Raw genomic sequence first — 22,585 nt, 5'->3', positions numbered from 1 at the left:
GTAATTTCTTCTTCCATTCAGGCATTACCCTGTTTCTTATCACAGTGAAGCCCTTCTTAGACAGCTGCAGTAACATGGTCTTCTCGCATGCATGCAGCTGTTGCCTTCTGTTAGCCGTCTTCTTCTGGACATGTGATATTTATACATCTTATTGTCTGGATTCATTCATCAAGTTTTGGTGAGAGGAGAGTAGAGAATAATGACTCGGAAACCCCACAAGAAGCCTTAGCCAAATTATTTTCTCATTTCTTTATTTTTTGGAAAATAATGTCAGGGTACAGTCTTTTAAAAATCTTTTTCTTGTTAAGTTTAAGAAGCACCTACGGTTCAAGAATATTATTTACAACACACATGGGTTCCCTGGTTATTACAAGTTGGAAAAAGTAAATGACTTACTCTGAAATAAAAGCAAAATGCATATGTTCATTTATTTTCTTGACCCTAAACATGAGCAAATAGAACTACAAGGTAACAAAACAAACATTATTATGAGAGTAATTAATACAATAACGTCAATAAAAATATGGCCATCTTACAAATTCCACATACTACAACGCTGATCAACAGCACGCCCTACAGGCAGAATTCAACACCACAGTGCTTTTGCCATGCAGTGTTCTCAAATCCCAGGTTTTTTGCCTCACAGGCAGATGCTGAAATGTAAGCGCAGAGCTAATAAAAAAAGCTATGAAAAATGCTTTGATTAAATGCCAGAACTGTAATGAAGATATATTCCGAATACCTCAGACGTAGAAGTGGGAAACGGGAAGCCTAGTGTTCCCTCTCTCTCAGTAACTAAAATTGCATTGAAACAAATACGATTTTTAAACAGAAACTTGGCAGTGTATTTTTGAATACACATCATGACAATTACCTGAAAAAAGCGTCAACAATTGGCAAAGTGACGGCTACATTTCAATGAGGCAGGGTCACATATTCACGATAAATTCTTAGAGAGCAAACATTTCAACCCAAAACAATTCACACAGGACAACCAAATGTAAGCATCCCATATAGATAGACTTATGGGTTTCCAAATGGCAAAGTGCAGAAAAATAAACTATAAAATTCTCTACTTTTTCAAGTCTGTTCTCACACCAGGTGACAGTGGATATCAATGGTTTCTCACATCAAGATTCAGCTACCGGCACTGACTCTGAAACTCCAATCATAACTTCATAAAAATACCCTTCAGACCAAAACTGAAAAGTACTTCCCCCATCTGGATAACTTTTAAAAACAGGCGGGACTCAAGACACACCATCTAGGACAAAACCAAATCTCCCTAGTTTTTTTTTGCAATTTGAATCTCACTTCACAGAAACATTTTGTTTTGTTTGGGAATGGTCCACAGTGCAGTATCATATAAATCAGAACATAAAAGTTAACAATAATAAACACAGGACTAAGCAATGCAAACAAGCTTGTAACAAATTCCCAATTGTGTTACCTTAATTGGATTTCATTTTCTCCTGCCGACACCCCCCCTCCCCCCGCCCCACCCCCCAAGTAGCAATATTCAAAATGCATAATAATTATCAGTAACAAGCTTCCCTTACCAACATAATGGCAATCAGCAAGCTATGAGTTCAGGCACAAGGGGGACACAGTGACAGCTCAAACCTATCATGCTAGCTGTGACTTCAGCACACAATGTAATCTTTAGTAGACCTGTTGGATAGGGTCAGTGGTGTATGGTTTCTCAAGGTTCAAACTTTCCAACCAACACTCAAGCATATTGCCATTATGTTTAAAAGTCACATGGTCAAAATGATTGTTTACAGTGTAATGGCATCCACTTTCTACATACTAAATACAACCAGTTCCAAGTTAGTCCACACAAACACTGCTTTGGAACACAAGCACTGGAAACTTGATATTATTGCGATATCAATTTAAACTAAATGTTTAGGCTGTGTGGCAGCCAATTATGAATGATGTAACAGGTGTCTATAGCTTTAAAATCTCAAGTTTCCATACATGTTGGATCATCACAGGGAATTAAGCCTCATTTTCAACCTTTGTCATGATTGTTAGATACATGATCTAATCTAAATTCTCACTTCCTGTTGTTTCTGATATCAAGCTGGGCTTCCATTTCATCAAGGAAAAATATCATGCCATAATGCCATCAAAGCATTGAGGATCGCCATTTGACAGGACACAAAACAAATAGGGGTTTTGGATCATTGCATTATTTCACAACAACAGTACAATTTTAGCAACGTTGAAATATACTCCAATTTACCAGAAAATGCTTTGGACGGCAACCGGACGGTCACACATAACATGCACAAGACCATTTGAAAACGCAAACTGACTATGCTGCTCAAAACCTGTTGCTTCGCAAATTATGCAACTGGTTTTGGGATGTTGCTGAATTCAAAAGGCATGTTTTCTTAAATATACTCTCATAGTTATATTAATATATACATATAGACCTCCTTTGATTAAAAAATAAAACCTCTTCATAGTAATAACGACTGTTACATAAAAATATGTTGCTATACTCTGGCTATGGCCCTTACTGTGGCAAGACGGGTGCAGCAGATGCAGGGAGTTGGGAGGAGTTAAGAGGCATCAATCACAGTGACTAGGATTATCTGGCTAAAACAGACACTAAAGCTCAACAACCTTGGGATTGCAGCGTTTACAATACATAGGACACGATACAGCTGTGCGTTTGCCAACTTAGTTAGCCTTGCGTATTCAAATTACTTCAAATCACATGAAACATCTTGTTTAAATGCATTACCCCCCAACCTCTGGTTATCCCCCACACCAACCCCAAAACCCATTTGTTCTTTCATAATTTCAAATGCAATCCTTATTCTGAAGGAAGGGGCTTCTTAAATGCTGTTCATTTTCAAACTCTATTCTAACAAATTATCCGGAGCAGGTGTATATTCTAAAAAGGGTGCCGACGCTATAGCAGGCACACAAGGTACATAGCAAAAGTTCCACAGCTAAAGCTTACAAACAATATCCAGACTTATTACCAGGTGGCAGAGAAAAACTGGCGTCGAAGGAACTACAGCTGCCATGTTGAAACAAGCTGTATACGCAAGACAATGGATCAGATAGGCCAGCAAAACAGAGCTGAGAGAAAAAACATTTGAGTTCTGGTTCTGAAAAATCTACTCAACTCTTGATTGGTAAATTACCAGATTGAGTCGGTTTATAAAATCTGTGGCTATCATGTGGTGTACATGTCCAATGAAGACTACTTTTTCTTCTAAAGTATGTAAACAAAAGGACAGAAGCATTACATACGATGGCTAGAGATGATCTTCCGTTGAAAAAAACGATATACAAAATGGCCACGTTTCTTAAACTCACTTTTTTTAACACCGAAATACAGGAGCTTGGTCATTCTGATTTCTGTATGACTTCTATGACTGTTGAAACGTTGGCCACAAATTAGCCTGGATTCACTAAATAAAATAATACCCTTTTGACAAGTCAAAAGGCCCAATTCTCAATTGGCTGGCCAGTTGCTGGTAGCGATGAAGAGAATAGGGAAAAAATGATTGTACAGTTCATGAAGTTGAATTATTATTCTACTATTAGTTATGGCAAATTTGGTCAGTAACTCCAGGCCTCTCATTAGAGTGTAGGAGTGAAAACAGTCTACACAAAGCCAAAAAAGCATAGTTAAGGCCTGGCTTGACAAATGCATATCATAAGATTATTAAGAAGTGCAACTGACTTGTTTCTTTTATATCAAGCTGACATCACATGCGTGATCCCTGCGTGTTTGCATTATCCCAAGTGCATTTAGTTACCATGCAGATAAGACTCGTACAACCTAATGCCTATTTTGTTTAGTTTAGTTTTAACTCCTCAAGCATCATAATAGCATTTTCAACAAGTGCTTGAATGTAGCAGAAATAACCTCATCCGCAGTTGCTCCATAACAAAGAGAGGGCATGTGGATTTTCTGCCCAAAATGAATCCAAATCTCTTAAACGTTTGGATCCCATTTTGCGAATCCTGTAGCTGGTCAACTGCCAGCGAGAGAGTCTAGCAAAGCAGGGCTCCATCCAATCTGCGTCACCTCAGTCGGCTACGTTTTGGTGGAGAAGAGGGGAGTTTCTACACCACTCTGCCCCCTTCACCCCAAACACATTGACTCCAGAGGGGATGGGGAGGCAGTGCGGGGCTGGGTGGCGGGTTATTTGAGGCGGTCCGAACGGAAGGAGTCCTCCACGGCGGGGTCGGCCAGCATGAGGTCTCCGTCCAACATGCCCAGTCCCTCCAGGGCCAGGGGATCCATCCTGAGGGGGTCGTCCAGGGAGAACGGGTCCATCTCAAAGCCCGGGACATGAGAGAGGGCACTGGCAATCTCCTTGGACAGGCCTGGAGGAGAGTCTCCTGCTGGAGAAGGAGGAAGGTTACCTCACAGAACTAAAAATTCCTTTCTACCAGCTGTCAAATTTGTTCAGTCTCTAGTAAAAAGGGTCAAAGCCTAACACCCATTTCTGAACAGGGCTCGAGTGACAGCTAAGATTTTTAGTAGAAGTACTTAACTAAATAAACAAAAACGTCCATGATGCCGCCTGTTCTGAAGACGACACCCCAACAAGCCATCCTGGACAGACTCACCAGTGAGTATGATGTTGGGAACGTTGTGCTGCCCCTCGCCCCCATAGTTCTGGTTCTGGTTGTTGAGGAGCTGCTGGTCCCCTGGATCCAGAGAGCCCTGGTTGGAGGAGTAGGGGCCCTCCTGGCCCTTCCCTGCCATGGAGCCGAAGCCCAGAGCATGGCTGAATGACAGGCCTTCACCCTGGGTATCCATGTTGAACTGGGACAGGGTGGCATTCATGTTAGACAGTGGGAGACTCCTGTTCTTTAACTGATTAGGTAGCTGTTGTGTAAAGGGCAGGAGGAGGAGTTACTGGCATGAGGTGCATCCCAGTGGGGAGATGAACAAAGTTGGGCGCGTGTTATGAAAACGACAAACTAGTTTAATCAAATCTGTCTCTGATCTCCAGTATAGCCATTGTTTGAAAGTGGACAAATCCATGGCTTTATTCACAAATGAAACCGATCAACGTTTCCAATATGTGAAGATTAGCAACAGGTGGTTGGATTGAGCCTTACCTGCTGGTTCTGTCTGGATGAGAGCTGTAGACCTAGGTAGGGGTCGTCGATCAGGGAGTTCAGCAGTAACGTGTCCTGAAATGAACAACAGACAGCTTGTCAGGAGAACGTGGACTTTAACTAGAAAAGAACTGAGATTGACAAACAAGGAATAGTTGTCGGCATAGTGGGAAAAGTAACAATATTTCAAGTAACAATATTAGGTAACAGTCAAGAATCTAGGGTACTTAAATTAAAACCTATTAAATGAAACCGTTTGTGCTCGTGGGAGTAGGACGAGACAGACAACATTTCCAATTTTCAGTAATCGACAGAGTGCAAACTCTTAGATCAATTACTTCCCACCAACACAGGCAACCCCTGCAGCCCTGTCTCAGTGTTAAATACCACTGCCATTACCCTCCATCTTCCCCTGAATACAAAACACCGGGGCATCCTCACACGAAAGGCCACTGCAGATCACCACTTACGGGCTAAGTGTCTCTTGAGGACACAGGAGTTTCATTGACAGTCCCTGCCGTGTGCCCATTTCCCTGCTAAACGGCGGTTTGAATGTCAGTGTGACTCGACAGACAATGGCGGTCTCCTCGGCAAGTCTCTATAAATAGACGTGCATTACATGGCAGGAGACGATCTGGTTTCATATGGCTTCCACATTACATCAGCGCAACCTTTCACTTTTCAGTGCCGCACACACCTCGGAGCACCGCCCAAACCTGCTCCAGTGTTCGATGAAATTATGGAGTGATACCTGCAATATTTGGACATGCAAAGCCAACCTACTACCCAGCATTAAATAGAACTTCAATTAAAGCCTCATGAGTCATGAGTTGTGTAATTAAATTACCTGGTACATGAGAATGTGAAGACAATCTGTCTTTCAGAAGCCAAGGATGTCAGATTGTATATTGCTAGAAGAATAACTATGACAGTATGCAGTACACACAAACAAATGAACACATTGTGGCAGACGGCAGAAAGAGGTGAGGGGAGTGGAGATTGAGGGAAGATATCTGGCAGCCCATTGGATCCAACCCCGAGCCATGTAGGGACTTCCTGCAGCAACGAGACAGGCTGTGTCTCGTTGAGCGATTAATTGATTGAGTGTCTGCATATAAGAAGGGAGCGTGACCAGAAACTGTGTTGTATGTGACAGATTAAATATACATCTGCATTGAAATTGGACTGTGTGTGCCGGTTTGTTATTGAGCTTGATGGTGTGTAATCCCCACACCCCTTTAACCTGCTACATATGGTAGAGAATGCAGGCATTTTAAACAAGCTCAAGAAATAAACAGACATGGCACGATGGAAGTATGAGGAGTCAAATGGCTGAACGGTTAGGGAATCGGGGTATTAATCAGAAGGTTGCTGGTTCGATTCCCGGCCGTGCAAAATGACGTTGTGTCCATGGGCAAGGAACTTCACCCGAATTGCCTCGGGGGAATGTCCCTGTACTTACTGTGAGTCGCTCTGGATAAAAGCGTCTGCTAAATGACTAAATGTAAAACGTAAATGTAAGTATTGCTGAACCAGTTGGCAGAAGCCCACATCGCACAGCAAAGGATGCATCGGGAGCTGCTGGAAAAGCAGCGCCAGCAGAACGCTCTCCTGCGAGGCGAACTAAGCCAGCTAACAGCCGCCCATGCCAGGGTGACGGCAGGCCCAGCGGTTGCTCAACCCAAACCCAGTATGTTTATACTGAAGCTGACCGAGGCGGACGACATTTACGCTTATCTACAAGCTTTTGAAAGGACGGCCGTCAGAGAGGAATGGCCTCCGGAGCAATGGTCTAGCTTATTGGCAGCATTCTTGTCTGGAACAGCACAGAAGACCTATCAGGATCTAACAGCTGACCATCTGGCAAATTACGAGGGGCTGAAAAAAGAAATCCTGTGCCGGTATGTGTACGCACTGATCAGGCGAGCACGGGAATTCCATGATTTGACTTAAGATGCGCCACAGCATCTCCCAGGTCGCAAATGCTTGACCTGATTAGGCTGACCAAGAGTTGGCTGAATGCCGAACCCCTGATGCTCACTGCCATTGAGAAAGTGGTCATCGATAAGTTTCTACGTGCTCTCCCGTACGAGGCAAAAAAGTTAGCAAGCCAAGCTAACCCACAGAGCGCAGATCAGCTGGTGGAACTGGTGGAAGGGCAGCAAGTGGCTTTGCAGGTCCTGCGCAGCGGCCACCACAGAAAGTTGATCCAACTCTCCGCCCAAAGGAGCGAAGAAACACAGATGACCACGTCGACACCCCGGCCCATGCGGGGGCATCCACAGACCGGACCACGAGACCACGCCCTTTCCTGAACCTAGATGGCAGGACGTGCTATGAATGTGGTGAGCCCGGACATATTGCCTGGACCTGTCCAAACCGTGACGTCTCGATGCTCTCTGCTGTAGCCAGTGAGGGAGTCACCTGGCAGCCCTGCGGGTTACTGAGGATATGCTGGGCTGTGGAGAAAGTGCAGAGAAGCTGCAGGAAGAATAATAATCTGCAGAAGAAAAGAGAGGAGTCCTCCAGCGGCCCTGCAGACACCGCGCTGGAAACAGCGAAGGAAGGGATGGTGAACAAAAAGAGGAGAAAACGAAAGGGAGAGGATTTGGCGATGGAGGAAGTGGAGGCAACAAAGATGCAGAGGAGACCTTCCGCTGTCACTCCGGTAAAAGCCAATGGGAAGGACACCACGGCACTGTTGGACTCCGGGAGTATGGTGACCTTGATACGATCAGACTTGGCCCAATCCCCATACCTGGCTGACTGTTGCCATCACGTGCATTCACGGGGAGACCAAAGACTACCCTACCAACCAACCCTCCTTTATCTGCAGACCACAAGAGGACAACACACTGGACCAGTGGGAGTCATCCCAAACCTACCAGTACCAGCACTTATCGGGAGAGATTGCCCGATGTTTCGCCAATTGTGGACCAGTAGGTCCAGTGATGTGGGGAACTGTGGGAACCTCAAGAGAGGAGGAAGCAGGAAGAGTGGCGCAGAGGAGAGAGGAGGGATCGAAAACAAAACAGCAGCGAGTCACGTAGTCGAGGTTGTAGGGTACTGCTAGTGGAGATGAGTAGCAATGAGTGTTTTGGATGCGGCCGTTCTGGCCACTGGATCAAGAACTTTCCCAACGCTGGACGGGGAGGAGGCAAGGGCCCTGGCAAAGGTAAAGATCTGTTTTGCTATCGCTGCGGAGAGCCTTCCTGCAGCAACGAGACAGGCTGTGTCTCGTTGAGCAATTAATTGATTGAGTGTTTGCATATAAGAAGGGAGTGTGACCAGAAACTGTCATATGTGACGGATTAAATATACATCTGCATTGAAATTGGAGTGTGTGCCGGTTTGTTATTGAGCTTGGTGTGGAAACCCCACATCCCTTAACCTGCTACACTTCAATTAAATCCTCATGAGTCATGTAATTTAATGACCTGTTACATGAGAATTTGAAGACAATCTGTCTTTCAGAAACCAAGGATGTCAGATTGTATATTGATATAAGAATGACTGACTATAACCCACTGAACAGGCAAGTTGAGACACTCCCCCCCCCCCCTCCTAAATTACTAACTGCCTTACAAGAAAAAATATTTCACCGAATTGATCAACCTTTTAAAAGGGGTCATTGACTGCAAAACCAAGTTTACCTTGTCATAGTTGAATAACGACAGTTTGGTGGGTAAAATGGACATATAGTGAACCTCAAAGTCCATTGACACCTCTTTCCTATGCAAATCTCACAATTTGAAACTGCTGCAGTAAAATGCAGTAAAAAATCCACCTTTTTGGACTCTGGTCTGTACCTTGGAGTCAGGTGGCTGAGCGGTGAGGGAGTCGGACTAGTAATCCGAAGGTTGCCAGTTCGATTCCCGGTCATGCCAACTGACGTTGTGTCCTTGGGCAAGGCACTTCACCCTACTTGCCTCGGGGGAATGTCCCCGTATTTACTGTAAGTCGCTCTGGATAAGAGCGTCTGCTAAATGACTAAATGTAAAATGTAAATGTAAAATGTACCTTTGTCACGCCCCCAAATTTGCTGCGCGCTGCTCTGTGTACTTCCATGGGAATTAACAAGAAAGTTTGAAAGTTTTTCAAGGATATAGAAAATGTTCCAGGCTGTACAGGGAATGCTGACACTTTTCATAGTTTTCCCAAGGAACCGAACACTCAACGGGCATGGCTGATGTCTATGTCAGTCAAATAGTAGGCTAGTAGTCTATGAGAAGATCCATGTGAAGTTCGACACTCAATTATTCATTTGCTGGGACCATTTCACCAAAGACAGTTTTGAAAACCTTGGACAATATACAGCAGGATTTGCTAAGCCGCCGTTGCTGAAAAGAGGTGCTGTTCCGACTGTATTCACAACCGCAAGCTGTAAGTATGAATTTGTCACTAACAGTTATTAGCAAAGCTAACGTATCCTGTATCTAGCATAGGTAGAATGTGTGATAACGTCATTTCATTTTCCTGACTGTATTTCACTTGAATAAATAACCTGTGTTGTCATGTAAATCTACAATTCACGATGCATGTTCGGCTATGTTGCGACTTTGTTCCGCAGCTTTGCTCGTTGTATACCAACCAATCATGAGCAGACCATAAAAGGGAGAAAACCTCTCGTTTTATTCCAGAGCTATTTCACAGGGTGCATTAGGGCTCATAGAACAGCACCCGGGCCATTTTCAGCCCAACCAATGTTACATACCCTATTCGGAGACCTTAAGGAACAGTGTGAAATACCCTATAAAATCATTAAATTACCCCTTTAATTCACACTTATTCACTTTTAGAAAGGACAAGCTCAGCTACACTAGGTGCTCCAACAACAACCCTCTGCTTTCTATTTCTCCAAGCACTGAAGAGGAGGAGGAAGTGAAAGAGGAAGTGGCTGACGGTAGAGAGGTTGTAATAGGTCAATGGCAGTGTTGGAAAGGGGGGGGGGGGTGCACTCACGTTGTATAGCCCTAGGTCTGTGGCCAGGGATTGGCTGATCTGCTGTAGCTGAGGGAGGCCACTTTGCTGTCTCTGCTGCTCCATCTGCTGCTGTTGTTGCTGCTGCTGTTGTTGCTGCTGCTGTTGCTGCTGCTGCTGTTGTTGTTGTTGCTGCTGCTGCTGTTGTTGTTGTTGCTGCTGTTGCTGCTGCTGCTGTTGTTGTTGTTGTTGCTGCTGCTGCTGTTGTTGTTGTTGTTGTTGTTGTTGCTGCTGTTGTTGTTGTTGCTTCTGGTCTGTAGTCTGCAGGCACTGGGGGCTCTGCACACTCTGCTCCAGGGGGCTCTGGGAGTTGACCTGGGTGGCGTTAACCTGTAGAGCTTGCTGCCTCTGCAATGAATAGACATTTAGTCATTTAGCAGACGCTCTTATCCAGAGCGACTTACTGTAGTTACTTATTTACAGTAATTACAGTGAATAGAGTCAAAGAATAGTACTCGTCTGTTTTGTGATTTTCTTCTGCTCTAACCACACCAACCAACACACGAGCAAATGGAACACACCCCACACAACAACCTTAAAGTTCACCACTTCCCACTCCCCTCACAGAACCTCTGGCTCTTTAACCTCAACTTATCTGCCGATGGGCCCCAGATAAGAGACCCAACCTACCGTGCCCATGTGCTGCTGCCCGTGCTGGTTCTGACTGTTGCGGAGGTTGTGCAGGTGCAGCTGCTGGTGCGCCTGGTGGCGCTGGTGCGGTGAGTGCAGCTGCTGTTGGTGGTGGTGGTGGTGCGGGTTCTGCTGCTGCTGCTGCTGCTGGCCTGCTGGGTGCATGGCCATGGAGGTCTGCTGGCCTGTCTGGGGGGCGGGCAGGCCGGACTGCTGGGCCTGGTGGGAGCCTGGAGGAGCCGGCTGGTGCTGCTGGGACTGGCTGAAGGGATAAGGGGGCAGTCTCTGGTCCATGGGCAGTTTGCTGGTGTCCAGAGGAACGCCCTGGAAAAGCGGAGAGAGCGCTATTGTCAGCACGGTGGCTGGCAAACATGTTGACTTTTGAAAGTTAAAGGGGAGCCTCAATATACTGTTGTAGCAATTATGAGTAACTTATTGAAGGTCAATTGTTCTGAAAGTTGGAAATCTTCATGACAAGTAAGAACAACAACCCGGCAAGGAATGCCAACCTATATGGATGAGGCAAGTTATCAGAACTAAACATTTTGTGTAGCCATAAACCCTGTTTGCTAAGTGTACGAGCAGACTCTCGCATAGACTCGTCCCCATTCCTTGGTCATCAGCACCATTGTTCAATTTAGTCCAATACCTGTGTGATGGAGGACAAGGTGGGAGAGATGGTTGGAGAAAACTGTTTGGAATGGTGCCTCCGAGGCTCCCCTCCCATGGGTAAGATCAAAGGGGAGAGCTGGGCCCGTCTCCTTGGAGATGTGCTGAGTGGCGGCTGGCCCTGGCCAGTGAGCATTGGTGAATAGGAGGAGGAGCAGGAGCCGGACCCACCCACTCCACTACTGTAGCTGGGGTTACTAGCCGCTGACTGGAGCGACTGGCCACTCAGGGAGGAGTTGCTGAGAGAGGAGTGCAGGGATTGGTTGCTGAGGGAGGACTGGAGGGAGGGGGAGGAGCTGAGGGAGGACTGGAGGGAGGGGTTGCTCAGGGACGAGTGTAGGGAAGTGGAGCTGAGGGAGTTGGGAAAGGAGTGGCTGCTGAGAGATGATTGGATGTTTGGGTTGCTTAGTGATGACTGCAGAGAGGGGTTACTGAGTGTTCCCTGAAGAGATGCCAGGAGACCTGGGAAAAGAGAAAAAGAAGAGATCCCTCTTCAGTCAATAATAAAGAAAAGACAGGTTACTGCCATCTTAGTATTGTTGTACAGCCCTAGTATTTTATTTTATTGTACATTTTCTACATTTTTATTTTGTTCATTATGTTTAAATGTTCACTGTATGCACCTGCCCACCAAAGTAAATTCCTTGTTTGTGACCACTTACTTGGCGATTAAACACGATTCTGATTCTGATCTTTTTAACACACTGTTTTACAAAATTATATTAGATGACCAATAAAAAAAAAATACAATAAAATTGTAGGGAATTCAGTAAACATATAAGGTTGTTAATCAAATAGAACTGGGTATCGACAATAAAACTTCATAGTATCCTTCTGAAAGAATAGAAAGTAGGCAGCTATATACTGTAGGAGAAAATGGCCTGTTTCTTGTTAGTAGTTCCAGGAAAGATAAAAATGTGCTCTTAAAAAGTCTGCATGAGACAGCTCTTCCCCTGGTGATAGCATCAGGTGAGACTTGGGCTAAAACAAGCTCACTCCGGAACTGAGACCGTTCTGTGATGCGTCTCAAGAGTCTACAGTATCTCTTCGTTTCTTCCCTCCCTAAGCCCTCTTGCACACTGATGTGAAAGAATAGGAGCAGAGGTCAACTCTCAGGTCACACTCCATTTTGCTTACATCGACCCACACACAGTGCACAGCCAAAGTTCAGAGCAAAGGAAGGCAACTTGGTGAGAAGACTAGAAGAGGATGTCACCTTTGACTGTTGAGACATGCCCCAAGCTAGATTGAAGTTAACAACAGTGGGTGGCTGTGAAGGAGCTTCATGTGTGTGGTTGGCCAAGTCACCTCAAAAAGAGAGATAAAAGGACAGCAACATTTTCCTACAGCACATCCGCCCAGCACCCCGTCACCTTGCTGCCGCCCACGTGAAGTTCCCTTTTTTTTCAGACTCCTCACACTCACTCTTTCCAAACGTCCACAGAAATGTTTAAAGAGCGAAAGGGACAGCCATAAACTGTAATGCTCAGGGCATAATCATCCACAAATCCCCACATATTCAAATGGCTCTGCAAAAATATCTGAACAAACTCACAAAACATACATATATTTTTAACATAGGTAAAAACACAGACACGCACCCCATAACCTCTCACCTGGTGAGTGGTGGAAGCCGCCGGCGTTGATGCCCAGCTGGGTGAGGGTGGAGGCCAGGTTGCCCGTGCTGCTGCCACCGCTCAGGGACGAAGGGTAGCCGGGCTCGTCTGGGTCCAGCGGTGTGGGCAGTGGCGAGGGGAAGTGCAAACTGGACAGGTCCGGCAGGGAGCCGCCCGTGTTCAGGGCTGAGGGGACGTGGGGCGTACTGGACTGCTGGTCCGGGGAGGGGAAGATACTGTGGGTTGGGGGGGGGGGGGGGGTTGGAAAACACAGGCTCGAGATTACAAGGTTGCGATAGGTTGTTGTTCAAGTCGTGGACAGTACAGTATGTACTAGAGAGCGTGCGCACAAAGTCAAATGGAGAGCCAGACGCGGAGACAGATGTGAAACAAGGGGATGAGCTAGGGAATGAGGAAAGACAAAAAAAGGGATGTGGTGAAGAAGATGGAACGTGGATGGAGCGGTAGACTAAAAACCGAGAGAGGAGCGAGCCGGGGAGGGGATGAGACTCCGAGATATTCTGACTCACCGCTAACCTCAGTAACATGATAGAGGAAGGGGGGACTTAGAGAGAGAGAGAGAGGTGAGAAAGAGGCAGAGAGAGAGAGACAGACCGGAGGGGAGAAGGTGATTTGAGACAGAGAGAGTGTGGTGAGACAAACAATGAGAAGACAAAAGAAAAGAGAGATAAGGATAAAAAAGAGAAAAAGAGAGAGAGAGAGAGCTGTTGCCCACTTCACATTCCAGTCAAACCCTCGGTTTAGTAGGACACAAAGACGTGCACAACAGGGAGGTTATGGGAGTGCAGAATCGTCGTAAGTCAATTCTCTCAGTGTCAGACATGCAATGATGACGACAAGGAAGAGGAGAATATGAAAAATGAAGGACAAGTGGGGCTGAAGGGGATTCATAATTGTGGATATGCGTCATACCAAATACGTACATTTGTTTTTTTAATCAACCCTCGGAAGGCCTTGCCTTTCAAAAGTCACAAAGACCCTTAACTCATGGACCAAGTTTGACAATTCACAGCAGTTCACACAGCAGAGGCTGGTGGTCATAGTAGGTGTCCCTACTGCACTGGGGCCTATGGAACTGGATAATTACAACATCAACAAATACTTCAGATGTAAACTTCTTTCTAAGGCGTCAGACTTACTTGATGCCAGGAACTTCACAGGACTTGGGACGTGACGAGAGAAGCGGCAACTACAGAGAACGTGAGAAAAAGAAGTGTCCGAAAAACAAAAGGAATGTGTTTAATTTTAAACTAAACAATAGAGTGCAAATACAACACAGTGCATAGTGGGGATGGTTGGGGTTGAGTATTTTCTTTGTTCTTACTTTTTTTGCGTCCCAAGGCTTGAGGAGTTTGCCCTTGTCTAGAACATTCTCTTCTATAGGGGGAACCGGGTAAGGGAACACTGAAGGACAAGCACACAAAAAATCCAATTTTAAAATGACTGCCCACACAGTTGAGCTGATATTTGCTTATTTAGTGTTCCTGTGTGGTTGTGTGTGTGTGTGTGTGTGTGTGTGTGTGTGGTTGTGTGTGTGCGTGTGGTTGTGTGTGTGCGTGTGGTTGTGTGTGTGTGTATAGTGGAAACAGGCAATAGTGTCAGTAGGCATTGTCAGTTTGACAGTCAGACTTACTTCTTCGGCCCTCTCCCTCTCCCTGACCTAGAGTAGCCCAGACAGACAACACAGTCAGGAGTTGGACATACTTCTAAGGGTGCAATCCCACACTGATAACATAATAACTGCACAATTCTTTCATACATGTTTCCAAGCAAAGGAACCAAAAATAACAAAGTACATTTATGTGGCCTCTGTGGCTTCTATGAAATGAAACACACACATTTGTGCTTCTAGTTGTTTTTAGTTCCACAATCGGCGGTTAAATATGAAGTTGCCTCATTTCGTTATCCTAGTTTCCATTATAAAATATTGCAGGAGAGTAGCCACTCCCCATTAATATCCATATTTTAACATGTTTTGAGAGGGCCGGAAAAGTCCCCAAAAATATGCTACTTTGAGCTCCACGGAGTGTCTCCAGAACATAAGGGATGTTCTCCTCCTCGTAAGTTGAGGGTATCTAATTTGGATATACTCACCGGTGCGTCTGCCCTGGTGGGTGATGGTGTGGCCGGCGTTGAAGGGATCCCCTGCAGGCGGGTTCATCACGCTGGTGTGCAGTGCCGAGTCAGAGTTTGTCCTGCACAGGGACAAAGGTTTCAGCTTGCTTACTTACTGCTGCCAGAATAGAGCAAGTTGTTTTTTGAGGGGAGAAGGGAGAAGAGAGGAGAGACTGCGTGGAGGCAAAAGAGGTGGGGACGAGTGAATAAGAGAGAAATCCAAATACATAGAAAAAAGAATCGAACCAACAACCAACGAACCCTAATCCATGGTATAGATATCAACACCCCCTGTGCAACACAAACAAGCTGTTGACTCCACTTCAGCCAAGTCTGTAGAAGACCCGACTTCCCGTCGCTTCAACCCGGTAGCCATACACCACAGCTCCATGTCACGCCAGCCTCGGCTGGGAGCGTCTTCCTGCCTCGGGTCAGGGAATAGATACCAAGTGGTTGTATAGAAGAGACTGAAGGGATGGAGAGAGGGAGGAGGGGAGGAAGTCACCTGTTGAGTGCTGTGGTGGGCAGCCGAAACAACTGGCTTTTGTCCCCAGGGAAGTTGCCGGACCAGTTCCTTTCACGATCGACACAAACAAATGACCGTTATTCTCCAAAAGAAGAGAAAAGGACAAAGAAGAAGAAGAAAAAAAGCGTAGGCTTTGAAAAGGAACGGCACGCAAGAGAGAGATGAAGAAGTGAGGGAGAGAAAAAAAGAAAGCATGCAAAAAAAGCACAAGGACGGGAACTGGAATGCACTCTTGTACTCCGCCGATGTAGGCGGACACAGACAGCACTAAGAGACAACATTTGATCTAGTGTGTGTATGTCTAGTCTTAGTGTATAAATGAGCAGAGCTTTATACACATGCAAGTATGCGGCAAGTATGAGCTAGCAGTGTGTGTGTATGCATTTTTACATGCAGTACTGTATTTACACTAGCCAAGTGTGATTCAAGTGCATCTGTGAGACTTGCCAGAGTTACGCAACAAAAGTTATTCTACTCTTAGGCAACCAGAACACCGGTTCGAACTCAGTCAGGTTTATATCAGGGGAATTTACAAGGCTCTTTGTCAGTGTTGCGAGCCTGCCGTCCTTCCGTGCTGATCTTGGGGGAATTCGAGCAGACTTCTGCTGACATGGTCAGTGGTCTGCAAGCCACTCCATTCACCTGATTGATGGCGGCCATTTTCCCAAAGCGCAGCATTTCAGCCGGCAGGGCAGATAAAATGGGGTTTCGGGCAGCCTTCTTTTTCATTTGTACGTCATAGGTGTTTTGTGAGATGTCTGGAAACGGCGTAATATTTTTTTTTTTTTTTTTGATAGTGATTTTAGTTTTTTCGAGTGGTGCATATTGCAGGTCAAAGCCTGCTGCTAGACTACTGAAATGCTGCTATGCTGAATACTAAATGCTGCTGCTAGATTACTGACCAGAACCAGAAAGTATGATCATATAACATGTACTCTCGTCTCTCTACACTGGCTCCCTATCCAAGCCAGAGCTAATTTCAAAGTTCTACTACTAACCTACAAATCTCTGCATGGATTGGCACCACTATACCTCTCTGGTCTTCTTGCACCCTATCAACCCCGTAAGGACACTAAGATCCCAAGATGCCGACTAACTGGTGGTTCCCAAAATGTATTTAAAAAACTGCTGGAGGCAGGGCGTTCTCATATAGAGCACCTCTTCTACGGGAGTCAGGTGGCTGAGCGGTGAGGGAATCGGGCTAGTAATCCGAAGGTTGCCAGTTTGATTCCCGGTCATGCCAACTGACGTGGTGTCCTTGGGCAAGGCACTTCACCCTACTTGCCTCGGGGGAATGTCCCTGTACTTACTGTAAGTCACTCTGGATAAGAGCGTCTGCTAAATGACTAAATGTAAATGTTTCTCTGGAACAAATTACCTGTCTCAGTTAAGGAGGCTGATACCGTTTCGACATTCAAAGTTAAGTTAAAAACTTTTTTGTTTAGTCAGTTCTACAACTGCTAAAGTGTGAGTGTATGTACTTTTAATGTAAACCTGAAGTGTGTGTTTGTCTGTATATGTATCATATATAACTTTTAAATTACAAATATATCTTCGATATGTCCATGGAGGCCCGACTTGATTTTACAAATAAACCTGTTACTGTATATTGTTACTGATATTGTTTCTGTTACTAGTTGGAGACGACAGGGGACGAGGCATTCTTATTCGTATAAGAATAACGTATTTTAGAGTTTCTCTTCCCTGGAAAAGATATCATGTTCCAACCGAGGGGGGCTGGTGCTATCTTAGTGTCTAGGGCTGCATCAAATATGCTTTTTGTTCTGTTAAATTGCTGCACTAGTCCACACTTGACCTGTGGGGACCTCGTTCTAATATTACTGTAACTGTTAGTTGCTCCTGGCATTCTCTAATTCCTGCTCTCCTCTCTCTGTCCCCCGTCCACACCTCCCACCTGTGGGGGGTTTGAGCTGTCAGCATCTGCCTGGTCGTCGGTCTGCCAAAGCTGGACCTGGTCGCTGGTGGACATCGATCTGTGACAGTCTGCCAAAGCTGGATCTAGTCGCCAAGTGGACACCAGTCTTCCTGACGGACAACAGCGAGTTCCCGGTCCCTTTCCTCATCCCCCTTCCTGTGATGCTGCGCCAATCACAGTCCCAAGCTCTGTGGCTACCTCAGCTTAAACTGACATTTACCAACTCTGACCCAAGTTGAACACTGGATTTTGGTGTTTCAACACCCATTGACACTTCCCTGCTGTAGGACTATGTTTAGCCTGTGTTCTGCACCTCTCTTTCACTAACCGTCTCTGGAGGAGGGGATCCCTCACTGAATAGCTCCTTCCAAGGTTTCTTCCATTTTCTCTCCTCTAGTGAGTTTTTCTGTGAGTTTTTCCTTGTCTTCCTTGAGGGTTTAGGTTGGTTGAGGGGCAGTTCTATGGGCGTATGTGAAACCCTCTGTGACATTGCTTGTAAAAAGGGCTATACAAATAAAATTTTATTTGATTCTCTTTGTGTCTTTTCCATCTGAGAGGAGGAGGAGTTCAAAGAAAGTGGACGGTCAAAAATTAAGGAGTAAAGGAGGGGAAAAAATATCCTTGATGCCATGAAGTACAAGAGTAAAAGACAGATAGAAATAAAGCATTCGGAAGCCAGAAAAAAAACAAAAAAAAACAACAACTGTACGTTCTGGGAGGCAACTCAAGAAAGGCCTAGGAAGAAAAGCTGACTAAAGTAAAGCTCTTGTTAGTCTGTCCTGTTAGTCAGCGTTAGTAGTGTGAATTGTTTTCTTGAGCTTCAAGCTTGCAAAATGCAAACGTAGTAGAGGAACAAACAACCAGGCTTGGTGCATCCACAAAACAAGCAAACTGGCATCCCTGTGGACACCATAGTCCCCGGGCACAAATGGATTTGAATCCTTACCTTCTCCAGCTGGGGTCTGGGGGAGGGGACAGGTAGGCAGAGTTGTACGGAGAGCTGTCCACCTGAGGAGAACTTGGGTCAAGGAAACCGCAGAAATGCATTATGGGGGCTGGTAGGTGGGAGAAACCAAGGAAGCAACCAGAAAATCCGACAACATGCACACTATTAATACAGGTTATGTGGAATACAAAGAAGTTTGTTTTATAATAAATAAAAATGATTAATGAATTGAAACAATAAATGTTTTGGGAAAACTTGCAGCCCTGGTCACGCTTTCTAGAACACCACTTTGATAAGCACAAAGTTGATCCAAAGGCATACAACTTGTTGATGTTCCTAGCAGCATTGTGACGCTATTATGTTTGCCAATCTTGATAAATGTCCTGCTATCACAAAAAAACAAAAGTATAAAGCTTTTAAAAACAACAACAAAAAGACTATTGTGTGACAAACTGACAAAAGAAAAAAACTGGCTGATTTGACAAATACTCTTGTTTGTGGTTAAGGGTTTCATGTAGTTGTTATGGCCCAAGTATGGCTGTGTGTGTGTGAGAGGTCGGTCTCTGGGGGTCTGTGCTAAAGCTTAAGGATACTTGTCTCCTGTAGGGACGCACAGGGGAGATGAACCTGCGGTCTCTCTGAACTCTCTCCACCAGGCCATGGTGTCTCGTGGAGCGGCTCGAGTCCAGGTTAGAATGGAACGACCCCTAAAGGAGAAAAAAGAAAAGAAAAAGAAGGCGGGAGGGAGGGAAAGAAGGCGAGGGAGAAAGAGAGAGGAGAAGGACATCAAGGTATCTGTTAAGTCGTTGCAGATCGAATTTTATAAAGAATTTGAAAAAGAGTTATTGCTTCATAAGGGTTAGGTCATTTGGTTGCTCAATAACTTTATATCAAGTTGGGGTAATGTTAGCTTTACTGACGAACAACCAATAAAAAGGTGAAACAAAACAATATGAAACGCTGCTGATAAATTAAAGTAGAGGAGGAGGAACAGGTTGGTACTGTAGCTCGGTTCTTACTTGAAAGTCCCCCGTGTTTCTGCCGATCTGATTGACGTTGGGTAGGGAGCCGCCGTAGTAGGGACCCTGCGTTCTGGCCAAGCGCACTTTTTGAGCCTGTATCTACAAAGGACGGGGAAGGGAAGGACAAGGAGAGTGAGAGAAACAATATTACAAAACAGGGCCCGTAGTCTTGATTGAAGAATGTAGGCCAACATATTCTTGTCAACCAAATCTTCATTCAACATTAATATGTAGCGCAAAAGAGTCAACTTGCTGAAGCAAGACAGTGGGACCTGTGACCTTGACAAATACATTAAGAATACATTTGGTAAACTGCTAGGTACAGTCTCAGCCCTGAGATGAAGCAACAGTACGCTGCAGAGCCTAAAGCTGTCCAGCTAAGAATTAGGCTGTAGCCGTCAGTAGCAGTTGACAACTGTAGTCAAATCACAAGTGGAAGCGGGAAAAGATCTAATAGGACGATTATAAAATCATCAAGTTATTGCCATAAACTGTGATTATGTACCAATGTCAAAACACTATTAAGGCAGGTCTTTATTTTTAGTGGGGCATGACGCTATGAGAATGTGGAACAACTTAATTACTCCAAGATAGTAAACATGTCAATCATGATTAAACATTAAGTTTGTTTCTTGAAAATACATAAACTTAAACGTGGACCTTTCCAATGGAATTTATAAAATCCATTTACATGGGGGAGGGCCAGTGACAAAATGCTGCTTTGTCTATCTCTCAATGTGACCCTTTGGCCCTGGGCTATATCTGCACTATCAACATATTAAAATGTCAGGACTAGACTGTGGGAGGGCCCAATAGGCCCATGAACATGCTCTTGATAGCATAAGTAGATCATCTCTTTTTCTTACAATTCATTAATAACTTCCTGTAGATATGCAGAAACTATTTAATACCTGTCATTTAAGGCTAACAGTAAACATATTGCACCCCTTGTGTCAAGCCAAGCAAACCAAAGTTATGTGGAATGGTTTGAAAAAGTAGATAAATGGAAGTCTGCCAACCCGTTTCTCCACATTGTACAGACACCCTGTCCAACCAACCACATTCATACAAAGAAAACTAATAAAGCGCCTTGCCCATCCTGTCCAAGTGTATTATCTAACATGAGCAATCTCTCCCTCAACACAGGCACTCGCATTTAAGCAATAATAAACAGCCAGGACAGTTGCACATCCAAAGACATGTGCACGTCCACCCACAGGTTTTGCAGGGTGCTCAGTCTTCCTTCACCAGTAGCCATTCCCTTTTGACGTGCCATTCGCCTTTGCTATTAGGCTGATTGGACCGACCCCCACAGTATTGCAGTAAAGAGTGAAGGCCTATTAGAAGGGGAGGCTATAAAGGACAGGGTCTCAAAGAATTTCCCAGCAGTGACTGTGCTGGAATTGCAAAGGGGGGTCACCATGTATGAAAGGAGTGGTGGTGGTGGTGTGTGTAGGTGGGTGAGAGTATTGGGGCTGCGCCAGTAAGAGAATAAAGCCCTTGAATGCGCTGCCAACAATGCGATTTATGGGAGGATGAGTCTCTTCACCGCATTGCTTGGTTTCACCCCCTTCCTCTGTCTTCTCCAGGTCGATTCTTCATCACACTAAAATAGGTAACTTAGCAAACTTGCTAATTGTCCTTATAATCTACAGATATATACTATAACTTTTTTACTTGCTATATAAAGTCCTTAAAAACTGACATTTGCAAACGTCTCATTAGCATCGTGCCCGACTAGGTTCTGATAACTCTTGGTTTCTCCTGAGACTAGCTGATGACTTTTTTATATAATGTTGCCATATAGCTGCATTGAGGATAGCTAGCTACATTTGCTGGTGCTATCTGGGCATCCAATCCAGTCAATACTTCTTCAGCTACACTTGTTGCTACAACTTAGCTAAACAGTTTGGTGCTGGCAACCAGGATAATCTTATCAAACACCATTTACCCATCCTCCCGAAAAAAAGTGCTTTTCCACACACAATGTCAACACAAAAACAAGCTAAATATCAGTGTCACGTTAGTACACCGGGCGTTAGCTCTAACTGCAGTTTTACGTTAGCCACTGTTAGCTAGGCTAACTTTACGTCAACAGTCAGTGATTGATTACAGCTGCCAGCTAGCGAGCTAACATTGTTAAACATGCTTGATAGCCCGCTAAGTAGCCAGCTAAACCACATTAGTAGCTAACTAAATAATCAACGCTGACTTGCTATGCTGTTTTTGTAAAGTACTGGCTGGTTTGCTACCAAAAAGCTGAATTACAATAAACCTAAGCTAATTAGTTAGCTACTATTATTACAACACAACGTAAACAGAGCACGGCTTGCTAGCTGCGTGTGACATGGAAGCTAGCTGGATCACTCCAGTGAGCATCACATCGAAAATTCAGCGTCTCGGTATTTTTAGTTTCTTGTCAAATATATGCCCAGGTGTGAAGATAATGGTAGGCTTGACGCCTAGCTAGCTGGCTAGTGATCAGCTTTGGAAGACCTGCCTCTGTCCGGCGATCAGTTTTATTCTTGACTTGACAAGCCCCCCCCCAGGCCCGTGTTCCTCACAGGTTTTCTCTTGCCTCCTCCAGCTTACCCTCGTAGAAGTGATGTCCATCATAACCTCCTGAAAAGCAGCAGTCTCCTCAGCCTGACGTTGGGTATGAAGAGCTATTTTCTCGCTAAACTTTCGGGGGTTTGAAGCCGCTGTCCCGGCACCCGAATTGGGTCCTGGACCGGGTCCACAACCGCCTGCACCCGCCGTAGCAGACATTTTTGCCGACAGTTGCTGAATAGCTTCGCGCAATGAGATGATCTGTCTTGTGTGGGAGGAGGGCAAGGGGAGGGAAATGTGAGAGCGCCATCTCTGGGCATGTAGCCTAGTTCTTCTCCTTGCTTAGAAGAGATCGCATCAAAACTAAGAGTTATTTAAAACCACAATTTCATATTACTCAGACAACTATACATTTTCAAACCGGTCGAGGTGATTAATGCACTCAACCTCGCGAATAAAGTTGTTTTATTT

General features: G+C 45.0%; 1 protein-coding gene across 2 annotated transcripts; it reads right to left on the bottom strand.

Annotated features, from left to right (window-relative positions):
• Nucleotides 1-243: 243 nt before the first annotated feature.
• LOC136944568 (CREB-regulated transcription coactivator 2) lies at nucleotides 244-22,333 on the bottom strand. 2 transcript variants are annotated; one of them, XM_067238378.1, is made up of 15 exons: nucleotides 22,157-22,333; nucleotides 19,562-19,663; nucleotides 19,136-19,249; nucleotides 18,543-18,604; nucleotides 15,114-15,214; nucleotides 14,653-14,679; nucleotides 14,344-14,423; nucleotides 14,159-14,208; nucleotides 12,999-13,234; nucleotides 11,363-11,844; nucleotides 10,714-11,037; nucleotides 10,066-10,431; nucleotides 5,104-5,178; nucleotides 4,606-4,804; nucleotides 244-4,377 (listed from the first exon to the last, which is right to left on the bottom strand). In XM_067238378.1, exons 1-15 carry the CDS (start codon nucleotides 22,331-22,333, stop codon nucleotides 4,175-4,177), a joined length of 2,598 nt encoding a protein of 865 aa, XP_067094479.1. In that variant the 3' UTR covers nucleotides 244-4,174. The 2 variants fall into 2 exon arrangements, with proteins under 2 accessions (XP_067094479.1, XP_067094480.1); XM_067238379.1 differs by having other exon boundaries at nucleotides 244-4,374.
• Nucleotides 22,334-22,585: the final 252 nt, after the last annotated feature.

The sequence above is a fragment of the Osmerus mordax genome, chromosome 6 (assembly GCF_038355195.1).
Source record: "Osmerus mordax isolate fOsmMor3 chromosome 6, fOsmMor3.pri, whole genome shotgun sequence".
Lineage (NCBI taxonomy): Eukaryota > Metazoa > Chordata > Actinopteri > Osmeriformes > Osmeridae > Osmerus > Osmerus mordax.
Note: the sequence above shows the minus strand (reverse complement) of the source record. Positions and strands in the feature narration are given on the sequence as shown.